General features: G+C 37.3%; 1 protein-coding gene across 11 annotated transcripts in view; it reads right to left on the reverse strand.

Annotated features, from left to right (window-relative positions):
* Positions 1-20,247, reverse strand: part of dlg1a (discs large MAGUK scaffold protein 1a) — a 151,310-nt gene extending 131,063 nt beyond the window's left edge. For 4 of the 11 annotated variants that reach the window (XM_065240327.2, XM_065240309.2, XM_065240315.2 and 1 more), the window contains exons 1-3: positions 19,715-20,245; positions 19,497-19,628; positions 13,938-14,098 (exon numbers count right to left, since the gene is read on the reverse strand). In XM_065240327.2, the coding sequence (XP_065096399.1) occupies positions 13,938-14,098; positions 19,497-19,628; positions 19,715-19,733 (312 nt within the window). In that variant the 5' untranslated portion in view covers positions 19,734-20,245. Of the gene's footprint in view, positions 1-13,937; positions 14,099-19,496; positions 19,629-19,714 lie in introns of all 11 variants that reach the window. The other 7 variants (XM_065240310.2, XM_065240305.2, XM_065240301.2 and 4 more) reach the window with 4 other exon arrangements.
* Between the last annotated feature and the right edge of the window lie 813 nt (positions 20,248-21,060).

The raw sequence follows: 21,060 nt of genomic DNA on the forward strand, positions 1-21,060 counted from the left end.
GTGGGTTTACTGGGGTATTTTATCACAGCTTAGAACGTGTTTCAACCAATCAGAATGAAGAACCAGAACTGCCCATTTTGTAATGTAGTTTTTATTACACTGATGTAAATTCAAGTGTTTTTTTTTAAGATAAGATTGTTTTTAGTTAGCTATTTAATGATATAAAAACGGTGGTGTCACGTCAAAATTGATAGCTGTGATATGCATATTCTGCGAGAGTGCGGCCTTGATTTCGCGGCTTTACTTCCTGCTTGCTACTGCACAGGACTGGTCCCGAAATCGCTACTGCGTAGACTCAAGACCCAAAATGTCAGCACCTTATCGGAAAACTGGCAGCTTCACTTTTCACAATGGAAGAGAGCGAATAGGTGTCGCTTATGCTTAAGGTGTACTTTTTGTAAGGGTACTGCCCCAGTGATGGCTAGGGACCATTTTTTCTGTCAGTAAAGGCCCTCCCTTATCAGTCACTACGCCCCCTTAATGTGCTTTTCTGCCAAAACGTGGAATCAGAAAAGTACCACCAAGGTTTACCGTAAAATCTGCGACCTTCCAAAGTACAAGACACAAATCTGTGTCACAAGAAAAAAAGTATTTCTACTGCTTTTATCCATTCTTTCCACTCTCTCAAATGACTCTCACAGCTTTGTCTGTAAATTTAAAAGACTGCGTGGCTCGCAGGTGGTGACCTATGAGAGCTGAAACTGACTCATGGCTCCTTCACATCACCTCCAACCCTTCCCACCGCCTACCACAAGCAAAATCACCAACACCACTTCAGCAGCCAGGTCCTGAGCTATGAGCTCTCAGCAGGGAGAGACACCTCACCGCTCGGCAAGCGCACTCACTCTACACCAAAGTTAAGAGGGTGAGAATATTTAGCATTGTAAGGATTACGAAATAAAACGTGTGGTGCCAGAATCCACACATCTGTTTTAATGCGTGCCCCAACTCATGTCGCAGAGAACCTGGCAATAAGTCTTGATGTGGAGTGGAAATTATTGTTGGTCCACCCTGGTTCTTTGTTACTGTCTGAGCGAATCACAGCTGTGCTGATATTTCACACAACTTGCTTGCTTGTTTGATTTGCTTATCTATTACACGCCCTTTTGAATTCTTCATTCCGATCAATCACGTAAAATATATTTGCATGACTCATGAAAGCAAGTTTTTCTTGTATTGCTGGTGTCTCTTTTCTAATACACTTTTAACTCTATAATTTTTTGTTGTCCTCTATTCATTCATTCAAACAGACTTGTAATAAACAGGACAACAGACAGTTAGCAGAAAACTAATGCAAAATAAACCCTGATGGTATAAAGTGCTCTTGTATTGCTGTTATGTTACTTAGTTACTTTATTCCTAACAAATGTCTGAGTAAATTAAAGCCTGTATTCAAATATACTAAAAAGCTGATAAGAAAGCTAAACATCATAGTTTTACAGAGGCCACAATGTAATGGCCCTATAATCACAGCTTACAAATCCAGAAGAACTGACACAGGACTTCTTAAAATAGATCTGCTTCAGTTGACTAAAATAAATACCAAATCCCTTTATAATGTGGTGTGGAGATGACCTCAAACAGTATGAAAAGGAGACTTAGAAAGCCTTTATCCCTTATGCACATCTTTTTTATATTAAACAGATCAATAAACTTTTAAAAATGCTTGATGCAGTTCTGCTTGTTTTCAGGAAGACACAAGAGTTTTTTACAAATGACGAATGTCCTGATAAAGGTTCATCTAATAAAGCTCTCCTCTAAGGCCCTTAGCGTGGGTACATTTCTTTTAGCTACATTGAATAAAAAAATATTGTGAGGAAATTACACGGTTAATACACAGACAGTTGTAGTGTTCTTATAAATTAGCTGTCAATCATTCAGCGGATGCAACATTGGAAATACATTTTTCAATGGAAAATGTGTCTTGTGAACGTTAATGTAAATTTAAGACTGAAAAAAATATTAGAGGTACTGTACAGCCTCATTTTCATTCTTTAAAATGAATTTATGCCACCTACCCTAACTAGGGTCTATCATATAGATATCACACTTATCATGGCAGAAGCAGTTAGCTGAAATCATTTTTGACATTTGTGACTTTGTCAAATCTAGGCTAATGTCCGATAATCTAGTTTTGAGATTTGGAGCATCAAAATTTGATATTATTCACTGGTTTCACTTTCCACAATCCACATTTTATAAAATTCTAATTCTGCCTCTCATCTTCCACCCCAATTTGCTGAATGACCCTTGTAAAATGTATACACTCTTATGGTGCGTTCACACCAGATGCGGCAAGCGAGTGAATTACATGTTTAATCAATGCAAAGATGCGAATACGCACAACAATAAATGTTGTGTTCCGTGCAAATTGAGAGTTGAAAATCTGAACTTTGATGGATTTTTGCACCGCGTTAACCAATCAGGAGCTTGCTCTAGCAGTGACGTGATTACAGGAAGTGAGCGGAGGCAGAAAAACAAAACAACAATGAAAGACAAGCATCGTCGCTACACGAGACATCTTCGTACTTTTACGGGAATTAAAAGAAAGTGAGTAAGGAGGTCGAACAATATCGTAAGTTTACTCAATTTGAGCTATATAAGCCCCTCCCATGATGCAAGTTTATGCGTAAATGAAACAAGTAAACTCAAAATGTTCATGCGTTCAACTACGCACGAATAGCGCCCTTTTGCCACCTCTTCCACATCTGGTGTGAACGCACAGTTAGTAAAAGGTACAAAAGCGGTCACTAGGATGGTACTTTTTTAAAAGGTCCTAATAAATTTACATTTAAGGGTACTAAGGGCGCACTCACATTATCCAAACCAAACCATGCCCCAGCGTGATTGTCCCCCCTCCCTACTCCCCCAGGTGCATGTACTCACACTGTACTTTTATCGTTCCGAGCCCGGGCGCGCTTTCGTCATTAAGATGCGATTGTTTTTATAAAAGCAGAATGTAAAGCGCTCTCTTAACACTGGAACCCACCATAATGATAAGTCTGTGTTTCTTTTTCAGAGTCGTTTAGTGCGCGATTTATATTGCTTAGTTGATCGTCATGTGAGCTCGGACATTCACGTAACCCGCTGCGCGCATCAAAAGGTTTTTACAGAGACAGATGAAGGTGAGTGGTCTCACAACTGCTGTCTTCACCTTTGAATCGTGCTCAGGCGCGATTTCGCTAACACCACAGCCTTCCGTGCCAGAAACCAAGTCAACCGGGCGCGGTACAGAGCGATCACACTAGTCATACTAACCAGACTTTGGGGGTCAAATGCGGCCAAGCGCGGTTTGGTTTGGATAGTGTGTGTACACCCTAATATGCACCCTTTGAGTAAATATGTGTGCTTTGTGTACCGCCCAGTTGTACGAGACAGAGAAAGTATTTCTTGCACTGTGTAATGTTCATCTAGACACCTGTACATAACTTTACTATGGAAGTAAAGTTCAGCTGCATTTCAAGAGATTTTGTTCAGTGTCCCCTGAGAGCAATTCCAAGGACTGTGGCGATGCTTAAAATATGCAGTGCACAATAGCCAGCAGCAGAAAACAAGCTGACATTCTTTCTGAACACACGCACACACTGAAAGGTAATTTATTCCTCTCTGTCCAGAGGGGTCAGACTCAGGTGGGCGTCAGCCTCTGGCTGCACCACAGGTGTCTCATTAGATTGCCTGCACCATGCTGTCAACTTCACTGGAGTTTGAGTCTCTTGTACAACAGCTCAGCTGCAGCACAACACACAGACTACAAATAAATGTGTTTTTTTTGTCTCAACTCCAGCCTGCATAAGTTTCACTGTTCTTTGGGGTATAATAAACCTTACTGGTTATGCTGGGGTTTCAATATTCAAAACCGAAGGGCTTTTTGGATATTATATAAAGTCAGTGAAAAAGCCAAATTTGTACAGTTTTTAAAAAGGGATGTCCTACCCTTAAGTTCCTAAAATTGAGAGTAAGAAATATGAGCCTGCCTGTGAAAACCCAGCTAAAGTTATTTACTTCTAATACCATCCTACATAAATTTCTGTGAAAAATGTGACCCTGGACCACAAAAAGAGTCATAAGTAGCAAGGGTATATTTGTAGCAATAGCAAACAATACATGGGTCCCTCCAAACCAGATGAGAATCGATAATATTTTTTTATGCCAAAAATCATTAGAATACTAATTTAAGTAAAGATAATGTTCCATGAAAATATTTTGTAAATTCCCTACCGTAAATATATATAAAAAAATTATTTATCATTAGTAATACGTGTTGCTGAGGACTTCATTTGGATATCTTAATATTTAGATTTTTTGCACCCTCAGATTCCAGATTTTAAAATAGCGGTTCAAATATTGTCCTATCTTAACAACCATACATTAAGGGAAAGTTTATTTATTCTGACTTTATGTATAAATCTTAAAGGGTGTCAAAAATTGACCCTTATGACTGGTTTCGTGGTCCAGGGTTACAAATGTTTACATGTCAAAAATTGAAATCAATGTGAAGCTCCTATTGCTCCTTAGAGACTTTAGCCTGGATTTCACAGGCAGGGTCACATACACTCACCGGTCTCTAGGTACACCTTGCTAGTACTGGGTTGGACCCACTTTAACTTTAATTCTTTGTGACACAGATTCAGCAAGGTGTTGGAAACTTTCCTCATTTTGGTCAAGTGAACTAACTGTCATGTTCAAGAAACCAGTTACACTCTTCGAAAGGATGTGTTAACTTTTTACACATCTTTTTGTTTTCAGCTTTTAACACATTATGTGTAATTTTAACACAATTATGTGTCATTTTGTGTTAAAATAAAACACAAGTTGTGTTAAAAGTAACACAAAATGTGTTGTTTCAATAACAGAGATGGGTAGATTCTGGGACAAGGCATTTAGGGTGTTTTTAACCATAGACAGTAAAAAAAGATGGACGCAGTGTCCGTGATGTCACCCATTGGTTTGTGAAGATCGTTTTTGAAGTTTAAAGTAGGCGTTGCCATCGCCATCTTGGCCGCGCATCCCCGCGAATCACACGCAGCAAACCGAAAATGGGTAAAGAGGCGGGACATGAAGCTGAGTTGGCTGGTTGCTGAAACCACGCTCACCTAGCTCGATTCGAGTGACAGCAGTTGCTGTTCAAGCGTCACTCAAGCAGCCACACCCTTAATTATGCAGAAGTTTAAGGCTTAATATAATTTATACGGATGAGTTACAAAAAAATTCACCCCCCTCACAGTTGTCATGAAGGGCAAAATTAGCTATATAGATCAAAACACTTTTTGTACCAGGCTGTAAATATATTATTTTCTACAGTAAAGTTGGGCATTTTTAACATGGGTGTCTAAATTGACTCCCTTTTGGAGCCAGCCTCAAGCGGCCAGTCGATGAATTGCAGTTTAAGTCACTTCCGTATTGGCTTCATGAGAGAGATCGGAAGGTTGCCCCTCTTTTTTAACACATGCGTTCTAAGAGTGTAGGGTTAGGGGTGATTTGAGTTTTGTGTTATGGTGCATATCCTGCTGTAAGCAGTTATCAGAAGATGGGTACACTGTGATCACAAAGGGATCGAATGGTCAGCAACAATACTCACATCACCATCAGCAGTCTGAACTGCTGCAACAAGTAAGGATGGATCCATGCTTTTATGTTTTATGTGTCAAATTCTGAGATTACTGTCTGAATCTTGCAGCTGAAATCGAGAGTCATTAACGTTTTTCTAATCTTCTATTGTCCAATTCTGGTGAGCCTGTGCAAACTGTAGCCTCAGTCTCCTGTTCTTATCTGACAGGAGTGGCATGTGAGTTACTATTTCCTTTCTATCATCTCAAACCAATCTGCCCATTCTCCTCTGACATCAACGAGGCATTTTCGTCCACACAACTGCCACTCACTGGATTTTTCACTTTTTCATTCTCTATAAACTCTAAATAAGGTTGTCCGTGAAAATCCCAGTAGATCAGCAGTTTTTAAAATACTCAGACCAGCCCGTCTGTCACCAACCACTATGCCACGTTCAAAGCATTTAAATCCCCTGTCTTCTCCATTCTGATGCCCGAACTTCAGCAAGTCGTCTACAAGACATCTAGATGCCTAAATGCATTGAGTTGCTGCCATGTGACTGGCTGATTAGCAATGTGTGTTCACAAGCAATTGAACCTAAGCATTAGGCTAACTTAAAACAAATACCCCACAGGATTGATAAAGAAGACAACAGCTGGGGATCTTACTGCTCCAGACTGGATCTCTACATGAATCGCCCACTCAGCAAGATTGCCACTGTGTGCATAAGAGAGAGGTGTGGAAGCATAGAGTACCAAAAGTGTGTGTATTTAAAGGGATAATCCAACCAAAAACAAAAAGTTGTGTCATCATGTACTCACATATAGTTTACTCATATGAATTAAAGCTGTTGACTGGCTCCACAACGATGTTTCACATAACTTTTATGATACCTTTGCATCTTTGTATAAGCTTGTGTGCTTTAGTCTCCATTTATCTTGACTGCATGGAAAGAATAACAGAGTACATGACAAAGACATCTCATTTTAGGATGAAGTATTGCTGAAGAATACTTTGCATTTGCATACTGCAGCGCGTCTACATGCATGTGTGTGTTCGCAATCCCACGTAAGTGAATGGGAGATCACCAAGCCAGCCCGCTGACTCCCATCTGTTTTCACACAACTGACCTCTAACACCTGCTGAAATTAAATGTTTTAAATAATAAAATAATTATCTTATGTTTTATCTCAAATCAATATGTTTTATCCAAAATTTATATGGCAAGTAGCTTTGTAGTAAGTGGTATAAGAGTCAGCTGGGCATTTTCATAAAAAAAGTGTGATCACCCTCAGTTATTTTTTAAAATGGCAATTGGCTGACTGAACTTTGTTTTTTACTACTGTTACAGAAACCCAAATGCATCTTGGTGAAAAGCATTAAATATTGCTACAATACCACTTAGTTACAATTCTCTTACAACCCTAAAATTACGTTGAGTTTGTAAATAAATAAAAATTACCACATAACCTAAAAAAATTCAGCTCATGTGCTATTTACAGATCACAGCTCTGATCATACATCTAAAGAGTCCTACATTATGAAAGAAAAAAATACACACAGCTCCTTCCTAATCATGGTGTCAATCTCCGGAAATATCATCAAAAGGTAGTAATAAACCCAATTTTACTGACAGATAAATATACTTGGCTTAAAAATGAAATTAGAAATGCCAAATACTTTACATTAAGGCTCTCGTTTAAATCCTCCATTTAGCCGCAACGTCTTCACAAGTCTTCGCACTATGACACTTCAACGTGAAATCCTGTAAAGCAAGTGCTCATTGATAAATTAGTACCACGCTTGATACTAACACTGATTCTTGTGGCTTGAATTTCAATTGACCAAGACAAAGATCAGATACTCCTACAATCAAAAATAGGTCATTCCAAAGACAATTTAAGGATAAATGGTAAGCTACTTAAAGCTTAAGAGGTAAGCCAAGGCTGAAACTTTTACTTACCTCAAAATAATCACCTCAAAACACTTCTAGGCACAACTACAACATTTATAACAATAAAAAAAGTGTATACAGAAAATTATCAAAATTCATTCACTGACGTAGAGATTTTAAACACCACATCCAAAGTCAAATGGCAACGACTTCTTTTGAAGCCCCGCCCACAGGTCATGTCGGGTTTGAAGTTTTGTTGCTACTTCACCCAAAATCTTTTGTGGCTTGAACATATATGTGTTCGGCTGTTATTTTTACTCAAAGATTTTTTTAAACAATTCCCCACGTGTAATGATGGGGAATGAAGCTATCCAATCATAGCAGTGGGCCTTTACATCCAGGTCTTCAATGCGGCCCGCCTCAAAACGAGGGTATGAAATAGCCTATTACTTATTGCTTTTGATGTCTTTGACTGTAAAAATCGTTCCTTTAAAAAGCTAAGTATGCAGTAATTTTTAAACATGATCTAAAGCAGAGGTCAAAAGCAAATCTTATAAAAATACTTAAGTATCTGGAAGGTCTGTATATTCACATCTGTTCTGTATGTGCTGTTTGCAAAAACAATGTTTGGAAAACAGGACAGGATTAGGTCTTATAAATAGATTCATAATGATTATACTGTTGCAGGTTCACGACTGATGCAGGGGTGTGTTCAGTGAACACATTAGCCTAAAATAGAGCAGAAAAATTAGTTTGTCAAAACAGGTTAAATTACACACTTATGCATTAAAGGGGTCATACCATGCTTGCTCATTTAAAATTTAGTTTAATGTGGTATGCTGGCATAGTTAGGCGAAAGCTTCAGACAGTAGGGCTGGGTGATTAATCAGTTTCGAAGCAAATTGCAATGTGATTAGCAAATCGTGAAAGGCTGCAATCTGAAAAATATGCAGCAGGTGACAATCAAACCAACTGAGTGAGCACCATACTAGCTGGCACCTGTCTCCGTGAGGCACCTCAACCAAAATGGCGCTTCTCCCAAACTGACAAGTGGTTTCAATGCCTGTGTCTCTCAATGCATGTAAAATATTCACACCTTGCTCCGCATTGCAAGACTTTGCCTCATCTGTTGTGGGACATGCGCGTGTGATTAAACTTGACAAAGCTGAGAAATATTTAACTTAATGCAGATTATGAGCGACTACCAATGAGAATGAAGCAGTGGAGTTCACGTCATCTGTCTCTCGTCTGGAGTGGACGGTATTCATTTGTTTATGACAACCAGATTTAGAAACGGCTGTTTTGAAAGAGATAAGCGCCACATAGCGACAAAGTCACTTATAATGTGAATGTACCTTTAGGTGGTCTCTGAGCGGTTATGATTGGGGTGTAATCAATGCTAGGGGATCCCAACAGCCTGTTTTGTGTGATTGTTGTGGTTTAAAGGAGATTACACAAAGAAGAATAACTTTGATGGATTTGTATAATAACAGGATGCTTCTGCACACACACTGGCGACTCATTTTCTCCTAGAAACACATTTAAAAGTGCATTTTCTGGGTTATGGGGGCTTTAAGGTTGTGATTATTGCAAAGCAAATCGTTTTGTGTACCTTTTATAATAGCCGCATTTATTCTGTGTTTTTTTTCATGAGGTCATTTCAGCTTTAATAAACCACTGTTTACCACAAGCATCAGTTATGTAGTAGTGTTTATTTTATCGAGGGCATAATGGAGGACTGTTTTACGAAGTTCTTTGAAATAAACAAGTATATTCTGCACAACTAACGTTGAAAAGCTCTGGAATTTTGGAAATATTCCAAGTTGTAAGCTTAAGGAATTAAAGGAAATTTTATTTGGTAGTTTTACAAGTTGCCTCACAAACAAACATTAGCTTCCTCAACAACTGACTCATTTTCATCCATGTGCCAAAATTCCCATATACTCCTGTATATATGCCCCATATTTCTGTAATTTCCATAAAGTGTCCAAAATTCCAAGAATTTTACAACCCTATGCACAACCACAGTGAGTATAGTTACCGAAATCGATAATAAAGATTTCAGTAAAGTAAAATGTGCCATTCCAATGTCAAGCAACAGGTAGGCTCTGCAAAATATTTGCCATGAAGGAGTGACAACTTGTAAAGTAAACTTATGTCAGATCTTCTTGTGTTCATTGCTAATAAATACTGAAATATTCAACCTTATAAACTTCTAAACAACTACTGTCTAAAGAGGTTTTAAAAAGCGAACGTGACATGTGAAATATGTGTGAAACCCTGTATGCTTCTAAGTCTGACATCAGAAGAACTTTACAACATACTTTAAGTTTATTCCCATCCACAAGTCACCTAAATCAGACAGCGGCTGCTCTTTGAAAACCATGCATATTATGTTCTTAAAAGAGATTCTCCTGAAAAGGGCAAACCACTCAGTGATGGCAAACCAATGTAGAAGAGGGGGTGACTAAAAACACATACTGACAAAACTAACACTGAATTCCATATGACATTCTTGTTAAAATGATTTATGCATGCACAAGACACAGCACTAGGTTTTAAATGTCACTGTAGATATTCATCATATCTAGAAAGGAACTCTCTCCATTATCAAGTGAAAATATCACATTGTGGGATTTCTACATCCATGCCACAGCTTGAACAACTGCTGGAGATCATTTGCCTGCTTGAACACACAAGAAGGTCTGTGGAAGGTCAAGCATGCTAGACTTTAAAGGATACCCAAGGTGATTTGCCCTCCAGGGAAGGGGCTGGCCATGGCAATCCATTTGCAGAGGCACAGATGTTGTCATTTGCCACTTCAGACAAATATAACTCAATTCAAGTAGAAAAAAAACAGTCTTGAAGCAGGCGTAGATTATATAACCGCTAAGTCATTTTGCATATTTAAAGTGCATGCCTGTATGTGTACAGACGATGCTAGTGCTCGCTGAACAGTTGTCTTCAAGTCACAGGCACCATTCACTTAAAGGGATAGTTCACCCAAAAATGAAAATTCGGTCATCATTGACTCACTTTCATGTTGTAACAAACCTGAATAAATTTCTTTTTTTTTTCTGATAAACACGAAGGAAGATATTTTAAGAAATGTTTGTAACCAAACCATTTGTGGACCCCATTTACTTACATAGTAGGAAAAAAGAATACTATGGAAGTGAATGGGGTCCACGAACAGTTTGGTTACAAACATTTTTCAAAATATCTTCCTTTGTGTTCATCATATACATTTATATGGGTTTGTAACAACATGAGAGTGAGTAAATGATGACAGAATTTTCATTTTTGGGTGAACTATCCCTTTAATACTGAAATTCCTGAAATAAATGTTTAACTCCCGTAGACCTTAATTTCCATGTGCACTACACAACTGTATCCACTAAAACACAACTGTTAAACTGACCAATCCACTATATTATGACATTATGTTCATTCTTCTTAGCAATTCCAGATGTCAATGTTATGGTGCCCACCTAGCTCAGGCTGAAAAGGGTGCCCTCATGCCATGTTTATATAGATCGTTGCCCAGAGAGACAGAAAGAAATGCAACTCTGTAGGAAACTAATGGATGTCCTAAAGCACATCTTCCTAAAAATAATACTAATTGGTTGTTTTAAGAACTTTTGACAAAAAGGTTCTTTGGATTACATTATTTTTCTGCATTATGTACTTGAGAATTTTTTTTAGGTTGTTTAGAACATTTTAAAGTGTGTTCTTGTTCCATCTTACATTATATTACATGGACAATTGCTTTCTTATAGGATTAAAAGTGTCCATACATAAGGAAATTATTAGATTAGTAATATTCTGTTGTCTTTGGTACCAGTCTCCTCCTTGGGATTTCCCACATCTGTTAATCAAAATCGTTCAACCACTACACCATTCTAATACATATTTAATTAACCCAGATCATAGCAAACACTTCACGCATATAAATGCCTTCTTACCTTTGTGCTAACAATGCATAAACAGTCCATTTTTCCGCGCGCGACCGGTCAGCGTCTCATTACTCCTGCTGTGGCGCTAAAATACGCGCGTGGATACATTGCGCGCGAGACATAAACTTCAGTTGACCGCAGTCTTCGCATTCACATCATCAGTCAATAAATCACATCCGCGTCATCCAACGTTTGCGTTCTGCGGCGGTGTTTTGGGGATGCTGAGGAGAATACGCCTGCACTCATATTGACGCGCGTTGAGAGTCAAAAGAGACGCCGCGGGAAACTGACCAGCGTCATGTGCTACTGTAGGCTACATCACATCTGGACCCGCGTGGACCTGCGCGTCAGTGTGTGGGGAACTGAACTGCCCCCCGCGTATGCTGTATCGCATATTGCTCAGCGTACCATGTGTCTTTCACAAAGAAGGGCAAAACTGCAAAAGGGTTTTCTGCTTAATCCACATGAAGACATGCTGTAGTACATTTTAGCAGTTACTCTAGTATTTACTATGGTATGGTTAAATGAATTGCCAAATGAATTATGTAAATGTAACCATTTTATATATCATGGGGGTTAAATGAAAAACAATGTTCATCTTTTGTTATCAAATTATCAAAAGTACTCAACAATGATTATTACACAGTTATCCTTTGCCACCTTAGAGACAACTATGTAAGCCCCTTGAAGGATGAATCCCCAACATTATAAACAATGTTATTTCTAAATGTGCTGACCAGCAAATAGAATTAGATAAAGATTTTCATGTGAACTTGTGTTTCCATTTTGTAGAGACAGAAATTGATAGAGCACACCACCATAAGCTAAACATAAGGTAGTACATCCTGTTTGGAGAGACATAATCTACATTCAAACACATCAATTTAAACTTCAGTTTACAGACTTGGGACGACGACGCAGGCATTGTTAACATGGTGGAATATCACTTTCAGTCTCAGAAAGGGTCAATTCTACTTACTTTTCAGAATGTAAGCAACTACCGGTATTTAAATAAAAAAGTCATGACTGATCTTTATACAATTTACAAGAAAAGTAACATTAATGAATAAAAGGACAATTTCACATTCATATGCCCTTAGGGGCGGTTTCCTAGACAGGAATTATAGTTCTAGCCTGAAATAAATTTAAAAGCTGTCCAAACTGTAAACAACGTGCACTGACATATCCTAAAAATACATCAGTGCCATTTGTTTTCCCTCAAAATGCACACAGGTAAAGTTTTAGTCAGGCATGTTTGTTCAAACTAGTTATATTTCCTTATTAAACTAAGGTCAAATCCTGTCTTAAGATAATCCCTGTACGGTAAAACCACCCCTTAGTGTCACAGAACACCTATTTATTTTACCCATACCCATATTTAAACTTTATTCACTTATATTCACATAATTTGCATTATGTTTAATGCAGCCAGATTAAATGTTTTTCAATATGGACCTCCATTTCATGCACAACATGTTTAACAAAGTAGTTATGTTCTGGCATGTTTCTGGCATTCAGCTTTTAATAATCAGCATGACTATAAAATGTGAAACTAACATTATAACAGCATTTTTACTGTAAAGCAGCACTATAACTGCGTATTCACGCGGGGCGTAAGCGCTGACGCTTCCCATTCACTTTTAATGGGTGACGTCATGCGTTGTCGATCTGAATAGTGGATCTCGCGGCAGAAGTTGAACATTTCTCATCTTTTCAAGCAGCAACGCATGCGCAAGCCAATCATATCGCCTTATGCAAATAACCTAGGTTGAGCCAGCCAATTACGTTTATGGAAGACCGGAGCATATGTTGTGGCCACTGCTGACGCCATGGTTAATGTACTGTAAAAAAAAAACTGATACCAACCACATCTAATTTCTGTAATAGGCTACTGAAAGTCTGTAAAAGGCAAAATCTTTAAAGTCTAAATAAAATTGAAATGAATTTATTGTTTTGGAATAATGTGGTATTTTTTACAAATTACAAAATGATCTGTGAGCTTCATTATTTAAAAAAAAATATGTATGTGCCCTCATTTTCTTTAATCAAAAAAGCAAATCTCCTCTTCTCCTCAAAACGATATCTCTTTGCTTCCGGTCATATGGTATGGCAGGTGGGCGGGGCCCGGGAAAAGATTGCCGTGATTATCAATTACCAACATGACCCAACTTCAAACGATCCAATCAATACTCAATAGACCAATTCAAGTCCAGCACTACCTTTATTTCATTTCAGAACCCGTTTCACTCGGATATCCTTCACCACAGGGAAAATAAGACAATCGCTACTTTCGTTTCATGGCGATTTTAAGGAACACTACTGCATCCACTACTACTGCGTCCACAAAAGTATAGGGTAATTCAGGGCAATTGCAGGGCTAGCAAGTCATGATTCTAGAGCTCATTCACATTTATAGACATATTACTTACAAACAATTATTCAGAAATAAAGTAGAAAGTTGACAACAAGGGAGCTAGGTTTACATACAGCAAAAACACAATTTCGCCAAAATGCATCAACTGAACATATTTTCTGCTTACCTCTTCACTTTGCTTGGTTTCTGTTGGTGGTGTGCTGCTGGTAGGGCCAGTGAGATCCCACTGGTTTACATGAGCAAAGGATTCTCCAGTTTTAAGGTTTGAAGGCTCTGTGGGCTTTGTCTCATTATCCTGCAGGCTCACTTCATAATACTCCTGGATATCTGAAAGAATTATCAGGTTGCATAGAGATTATCATAAAAATGAGATTACCAAGCCACTGATACACCTAATGTGAATATATAATAATGCAGTCAAAACCGAGACATATCATAAACGTATATGTGCCTGTTACCCCAGTGAGGGGAAACAATGCAGGCAGCCATCAATATACAGTACACTCGTATTTAAAGGGACCGCTTAATCAAATTCAAAGGTAACCTATTGTAAACACTGGATATATTAATTTTTTTAGCCAAAAATCATATCTTCTTACATGGATTGTTGTACTGGGGCAAACAATGTACAGTGATAAGTTACACTAACTGCTAAAACTAGCTAAAGAGAGTTATAATGTAAAAATGCTTAATTGATGTGAAAGAGTGAAATGCAATTTGTTAAATCATTTGTTGTACTAAGAGTAATAAACTTCTTATAAAAAGGGTAATAAAATTAACAAACTTTATTGTTTTTTATAATATATGATTTAATATATAACAATACAATACATTATGATAATATAATAATAATATAATCCTGGCGACAGTAAAAGGTGAGGAATTTTCCCCAAAATATATGCAAACATGGCCAAAGTGGAGGTTTGGCAATAATCTGACGGTTTTCAGTGACTATAAAATATGTAATTGGGTGCCATGTATAACCGTGAGTACCCAAAACATGCAGCTTGTGTTGATATCTTTGTTTCTCTTCTGCTGACATGTGATCTAAATCAGTGCTTCCCAATGCTGGTCCTCGAGCACCCCCTCCATGAAAGTTTTAGATGTCTCTTTATTTAAAACACCTGATTCAACTTATCAGCCTCCATCCAAAATGGTAAACACGTCTCCCTAACAAGCTAATGAGTTAAATCAGATGCAGAAACATCTCAAACTTTCTGGGAGGGGGTGCTCGAGGACCAGGACTGGTATGCACTGATCTAAAATACACGTGGGTTGAAATATTAGGAAAACCAGCTTGTGCAGCGCTCATATAGAGAATCCAAAATTTTCCATTTTGTCCCACTCTTTTGCCCGCCAGGCCACTGCATGGATCACGTGAATGAAAACTATCAATAGTAACTTAAACTTGATTAGTTTGATAGTGGAATTGGACTGTAGTAAGACTTACAACTAACTTTTTGATGAGGCCAGGAAGTGTTTCCCAGCCCTTTTTGCTCTAGGCACCTGTTTACATCACCAGCTCTTTGGTAGAGAACTTAAAGGAAACATTTCACAAGACTTTTTTAAGATGTCAAATAAATCTTTGGTGTCCCCAGACTATGTGAAGTTCTAGCTTAGGGTTTGCAAGTATTGATCTAAATGGCAAAGGCAGCAATGACAGCAACTATGTGTATGTGGTATATAAGTAACTTGGCTGTAAAAAAGTTATTGTTTTGTGGTTTACTACATATGTTTTCTACATAAAGTCATGCTACATAATGTAAATAATAAAAGTGAAAAGTAAGAGTAAGGCTTATCAATTATTATAACAGGGAAATCAATTAATGTAATCCATCTTTGATGCTCCTAATCTCATAGTTAGATTTTCATAGGGGTCACACATATGAAGATGTACAGGTAAGATCCTTCTTCGTGCAACCATTTCTGAAAATGGACAGAGATTGAATACATCTTTACAAATTCTAAAAGTGGGCAGCATGACATGCCACATCTACCCACACGCAGCTGGCATGCATGCAACACAGTACGTTTATTATGTGTGCAGCAAAGTAAGATGCTGAGAAATGATTACATTGTGTAAAATAAAACATTACATTCTTTTGGCCTTCAACAATAAATTGATAAGACTGCCTTCTGAGCACAGCATAACCAGAAGCATCATACAAGTACTGAAGCATTTCAAAACCACCCTTCATTAATCACCTATTACAAGATTCCAGTAAATAGGCCAGTAAATCTGCTAGTAAGCAAATTTATCAACTATCTCACCACGCCCTTCAGCTAAAAACAGACTGGCTTTTGCTGGTTTCTCCACCCTCTAAAACTGTGTTTGTACAGCAGAACAAAACATACAAAAGTATTAAATGTAACCATTTTCATTTTTTGTGGACATAGCTTTACCAGGGAATTGCTTATCACTAATTTCCACATCCATTTTATCTTAATCGCTTTAACTCCCAAAAACCTAGCCCTGAAAGGAAACCAAAAAAGTCCCAAATCAACAAATCGTAAATTACTTGGAAAGGCTGAACACTAAACACTGTTTTGTACCAATGGTGCCTTGTTTTCTAAGTAACAGTTGTAAGAACTCCCAACAGGTTTGAAAGGATGTGTGCAAAGTGCAAACACATTTAATGAAGTTTATTTAACTAAGTTCGGGAGAAGCACGGTCATGTGATACAACCAATCGGCACGAAGAGGTCTCTATATATAGGTCTCTCACCTCTGTCCCATGGCAGCATCTCTCTCTCAGCTGGTATATATATCGGAGGGGGGTACTCTGGGTTTAGACTAATATTCTGAGATCCGAGCCCTCCCCTCGGACAGCACGTCAAATATGCTTTATCGTCATATTTGATTATGTGTATGTGCAAACTCGTGAATTTGCATCTGAATACCATAACTGTTGTAAAACACATCTGAATTTACAATACCACATAATAAGAAAATCCGACCTGTTCTACATCATAGCACAACAGCAGTAATACAAATGTAAAATAAGTAGTTCATCCAAAAACAAAAGTCATTGAACCACTTTTTCCATACACTTTCAAAATAAAGGAAGACCCTTTAACATCCATCCACATACCCTTTATGTTCTTATGTGACACTGCCTGTTTAGTACCTATATTTGTAAGTGTGTAATGCAAAAAGCTAATTTCTGAACAAAAATATTTTGGCAACCCCTTTCAATAAGTCAATGACAATGGGGCTGCAAAATGAAACAAAAATGAACTTTAAAAAGAAAATAGAGGGCTCAGTATGACTTAAGTGTTATATTACAAGCCATCTGAAGCCATATGATAGCTTTGTGTGAGGCACAGAAAATCATAATTCACTGCAAATCACCCAGCAACTAAAAGCTCAATACTGAATGCAAAGAAAATTACTATTAGAGATAGACCGATATATCGGCCGGCCGATATATCGGGCCGATATTTGCGAGTTTTATGCGTATCGGCATCGGCCGATATGTGGCTGCCGTGTTCGCCGATTTTTTTCCGCCATTATTTACAGACAGAGTGCTGGAAGCTGCAAGAGACTGCAGGTCATGTGACTAAAAACAACCACATTTTGATAACATGACAACATCGAAAGCTCGACCTAACAGCTGATTCTAGCTAAACAAAGCGGGTTTTTATTTCTCATCCCTATGGGGCAGTTTCCTGGACAGGGATTAGACTAGTCCTAAGAACTGTCAAAACTTATAACATCTCTTTTTAACATATCTTAAAATACATCAGTGCCCTGGGTTTTGCCTCAAAATGGAAACAAGTAATGTTTTTAGTAAGGCATGTTTGTTAAAACTAGTTATATTTCCTAATTAAACTAAGCTCCCGGAAACCACCCCTATATTTATTTGTAGTAGTGAAGTGCTAGAAATCAATATCCTTTGCTGATAGTTCCTCATCATTGTGGAGAGTGCAGTTCATGGTTCCATAGCACCCTCACCTGTTTTTACAATTTGTTAAATATAGTTTTTTTAAAGTTCAATAAATGTAACTTTTTTTTAATTGAGACTTGTAACATTTGGCATCATCGTGGCATTTTTATGATGTAAACTGTATCTGTATGAGCAAAAGCAGTATCGACTCCAAATAATCGGCTCAAGAAAATCGGCAGCCTGTATCGGTCATCGGCTAAAACTGATGAAACAAAAATTGGTATCGTCATCGGCACTGAAAATCCATATCGGTCGATCCCTTATTACTATCTTACTTGAAAGAAGACAGCATATATGTTGTTTAAACCACTTTAAATGACGCTTTAAAGGGATAGTTCACGCAAAAATGAAAATTTTGTCATCATTTACTCACTGTCATTTTGTTACAAACCAGTATTAATTTAATTGTTTTGATGAACACAAAGTAAGATATTTTGAGAAATGTTTGTAACCAAACTGTTTGTGGACATTTACTTTCATTGTATTCTTATACTATAGAAGAAAATGGGGTCCACGAATGTTTTGGTTTTATTCCTTTGTGTTCATCAAAACAACGAAATCTTATACAGGTTTGTAACAAACATGAGGCTGAGAAAATGATTAAATTTTTGGAGGAACTATCCCTTTAAAGGGGACATTTCACAAGACTTTTTTTAAAATGTCAAATAAATCTTTGGTATCCCCAGAGTACGTTTCTGAAGTTCCATCTCAAAATACTATATAGATAATTTATTATTACATGTTTATTGTAACAAATTGCCACTTATGTGTGCGAAAAAATGTGCCGTTGTTTGGTGTGTCCTTTAAAATGCAAATGAGCTGATCTCTGCACTAAATGGCAATGTCATGGTTGGATAGTGCAGATGAAGGGGCGTTATTATTCCCTTCTGACATCACAAAGGCAGCCAAATTTCAATGACTTATTTTTCACATGCTTGCAGAGAATGGTTTACCAAAAAAATGCTGGGTTGTTTTTAACCCAGGACTGGGTCACTATTGGACAGAACACATTGCTGGGTCAAAATGACCTAACTGCTGGGTTGTTTTATCCCAACTGCTGGGTTATTGTCAATCAACCATGTTGAAAAAACCTAGCTGTTGGGTTAAAACAACCCAGCAGTTGGGATATTTTAACCCAGCAATGTGTTCTGTCCAATAGTGACCCAGCCCTGGGTTAAAAACAACCCAGCATTTTTAAGAGTGATAAGTTACTGGGTTGATCTTTTTCACATTTTCTAGGTTGATACAAGCACTGAGGACCCAATTGCATCACTTAAACATGGAAAAAGTCACATTTTTTATGATATGTCCCCTTTAATAAATAATACTTTTCTAAACTTGTCAGCCTTGTTTACATCCATTAAACAGAAAAGAGTGACACACATACTTGAAAATTTGGTAATACTTATCGATAACGTTGTATTTGTTAACATAAGTAAATGCATTAGCTAATATGAAGTAATAATAAGCAATATAGGTTTTCATCATTTATTATGTTTTGTTAGTGTTTGTTAATGCCAATACAGTTATTATGCTAGTTCATTGTGCATTTACTAATGTTCACAGATACAAGTTTTTTTTGAGTTACATACAAAATGTGTTAGTGCTGAAATTAACGTGAACTAAGATTAATAAATGTCGTAGAAGTTTATTGTTAATTAAGTTAGCTAATGCATTAACTATTGTTAACAATAACAACCTTAGTGTAAGTGTTACCAAAAATGATTGTGTGTGGTATGAAAGAAAAAGACCTTCAAAACAATTTTAGGTTAAACTTACCTAAGAGAGACTGAAAGAGTGTACTCTGAAATATGTTGATGACTCTTTCAATGGAGAGTTTGAGATGAGGTTCATCAGTCTGACTGAGTTTGGTTCTGTACTCTTCCAGAAGCTGCAGCGCTTTCTGTGCATCTGAAAAGTTCATCATGAAAACACTGCTGTAAACACAGGCTGAACAAAACATTAGAGAAATAAAGCAATTTAACATCCGTCGTTACCTTTCTTTCTTACTGGCATGGTCAAAGATTTAGATACGTCCCAGACTTGTTAAATAGGCAACTGTGTGAACCATTGGAATGAATGAGTCAGTTTGATTTGTACGCGGCAACTGACCGGGTCAGACAATCCGATCAAAACTATAGCTGTCACTCCTCATAACTTGTCAGCTACGGTAACACTCCATAATCACGATCTTTCATTCAACTTTCACAGACTTTTGTTCAGTGACGGACAAAATAGTAAATCTTATATCGAACCGATGCGCAGTTTGCATCACAAGAGTTGAAAGATATAAAAACTGCTCCTGATCTGCTTGAACAATGTCAATAATAATAATAACAATCCCTATTAAAGATGACTATTATAAAGTTTATTCCGTGCACTCTCAGAGGGATTCCCGTCTATACGCCTCTGCAGTTCTATCCTGCCTGGTGTCCTCCTTGATCCGTACACGTCCGTAAACGAAACTTCTTCAGCGCAACACTTCCTCTTTCTTCCAATGTGTCCGAAATTCCCAAACTTTCTTGCAAAATGGCGACCTTGATATGCAAAGGGATCACATGATCGACTGATCCACAGCCGTGCCTCTGCGCTCAATGGAAGCAGCGCTCAAGTTTCTTCACTCATATGCTGTGAAAACATCTTCAGTCACGCGGCCAAAGATAATTTTACTCATATAACGTGTCTAAATGTAAATAAAGTTTTGTAATGAAGGATTATGTTAATATATAGTTACAGAATAATTTTTTTTTTCCTATCTTTAAAATGCAGAAATTATGCAAGAACATCTGTCTTGTGAAAATGCATGTCTAAAAATTGTACTGTATACAAAATAAACAGCAGTTTCCTATTTAAATTAGATTCTAGAAATCTCTATAATTATATATATATATATATATATATATATATATACATATATATAGTTAAATAGTAAACTACTGTTTCTTCTTCAAAATAAATAAACAAATGTAAATAAATAAATATATATATATTTATTTATTTATATTTATTTATTTATTTATTTATTTATTTTGAAGAGTACAAAATAAACAGTAGTTTCCTATTTAAATTAGGTTCTAGAAAGAATATATATATATATGTTTGTTTATTTATTTATTTTCAAGAGTACATTTTAAGAGGACATTTGTTTGTGTTTGTTTGTTTGTTATTTTGTTTGTTTGTTTGTTGGCTGATGAAATGGCGGTGGTATCAAAATCTCACTGATAGTCCCACAAAGTAAAACATGTTTTTAACATGTTTCGTTTTTATGTAATGTGACCTAGAGCAGTGGTTCTCAAACTTTTTCGGCATGTGGCCCCCCTGTGTACGGTGTATCCCTTCGTGG

The sequence above is a fragment of the Paramisgurnus dabryanus genome, chromosome 7, assembly GCF_030506205.2.
Source record: "Paramisgurnus dabryanus chromosome 7, PD_genome_1.1, whole genome shotgun sequence".
Taxonomy (NCBI): domain Eukaryota; kingdom Metazoa; phylum Chordata; class Actinopteri; order Cypriniformes; family Cobitidae; genus Paramisgurnus; species Paramisgurnus dabryanus.